Genomic DNA, 1,417 nt, shown 5'->3' with positions numbered 1-1,417 from the left:
ATTTAGACGAAGCAGCTTCTGTCGTCTGCATTTCCCAGGACTATTTCGACCTCTAGAAGTCACTTCCCCTAGCGAATAATTCCCTAACTCCCAACTTCCAGAGTCAAATATTCCTAAATCTATTTATCCGCGTTCTGACACTTTTGTTCAACAACCCCGCCCACCGCAGGACGCGACAGTAGGTAGTGGCACTGGAGTGTCGCTTAAAGGCGGTGTTTCTATGAGTCGCGCTTCTTGCACGTCTATTGGCTGAATGTGATGCCTCATCCGCGGGATCTCTCCGCGTTGTAATTCTTGAAATAGTTGACGCCATTTACTCTGCTTCTTGAACGGAATCATCCTGGTTGGTATCTCCGTCATTATATCGTGGTTCTCAACTTGCACTGGCGTATTAATGTTAATTTTTTCCTTTTCAGGTGAAACTCGGATATTTTGGTCCACCTTTTCTCCACGTTTTCTATGGTCCTCAGGAACACGGTTATCCTCTTCTTGCTCGTTTGGTGTCCTGGTAAGTATTTTATTTCGGCTGTTTTTTAATCTTCTTTCTTCTTTCTTCGCAGGTTTCTCCTTTTCGGGTGTCGTCATCGCATCGAAAATTATCGTGTCTGCGGAATATATACTCTGCGATTTTTCTAATTTGTGGTTATTATCTACGCTTACAACGTTTATTTCACTATCCTCGTCGCTACTTACAACTATGGTTTTCGCGATCCTATCTCTAGCTATTTTCTTACTTAATCTCGACGGTCTATCGGTTGCGGTTTTATTTTTATTCCTTTCTTCCGGCATTTCCATGGTCTTCTCGCCTACTCTTTCCGTCCGCTGACGCACTGGCAGCACGGTGGTTATGCTGACAATCCGCGGTATGTTCGTCGCTTCATGCACAGCCCGTGCAACTACACTCACGTCATTGTTATTGCATTTGGAGCTTTCTGCGTTACTTTTGACCTTCTTAAGTCTTAACGTTTAGCCTATCTTTGATCTTATTTATTACCATCTCTAACCTTTGCAACATTTCGTTCTCTACTTTACTAATTCCGTCGAATTTTCTTGCTTTGATCTTACTTTCTATGTCGTTAATCGAGCTGAATATTTGCTCTCGGTGTGGACTATTTCGCGTAAGGTACCGTAACGAATCGGCTACCTTCAGTATTTTGTTTTGCAATTTTTGCAAGTACTCGATCCTTTTGGCGTACTCGGATCTGTATAATAGACAAATGGTTGTCATTTGTGGTATGTTATCCACATTTCTACGCGTTTTTCGCTTATTGTTATAATTAGTGGGAGGAGGATCTTTATTTCGGGTAGGGTTGCTTATCCTAACCGCATTTATTATTTTATTTGCGTAGGGTCGCCGTACGTTTTTCCGCAACGACTCCTCGCCATTTTCGTCCGCTCGGAACGAACTCTCCTCGCC

The 1,417-nt window shown here is 43.0% G+C and overlaps 1 protein-coding gene across 1 annotated transcript in view; it reads left to right on the top strand.

The window, feature by feature from the left end:
* The window catches only part of LOC105450629, a 2,759-nt gene extending 2,687 nt beyond the window's left edge, over positions 1-72 (top strand). Inside the window, exon 3 of the mRNA XM_011690562.1 lies at positions 7-72. Coding sequence (XP_011688864.1) covers positions 7-72 — 66 coding nt within the window. The remainder of the gene's footprint in view (positions 1-6) is intronic.
* The last annotated feature ends 1,345 nt before the right edge of the window (positions 73-1,417 follow it).

This window comes from Wasmannia auropunctata, unplaced genomic scaffold, assembly GCF_000956235.1.
Source record: "Wasmannia auropunctata unplaced genomic scaffold, wasmannia.A_1.0 LD336060.1, whole genome shotgun sequence".
NCBI lineage: Eukaryota > Metazoa > Arthropoda > Insecta > Hymenoptera > Formicidae > Wasmannia > Wasmannia auropunctata.
This window is presented reverse-complemented; position numbering and strand designations above follow the sequence as displayed.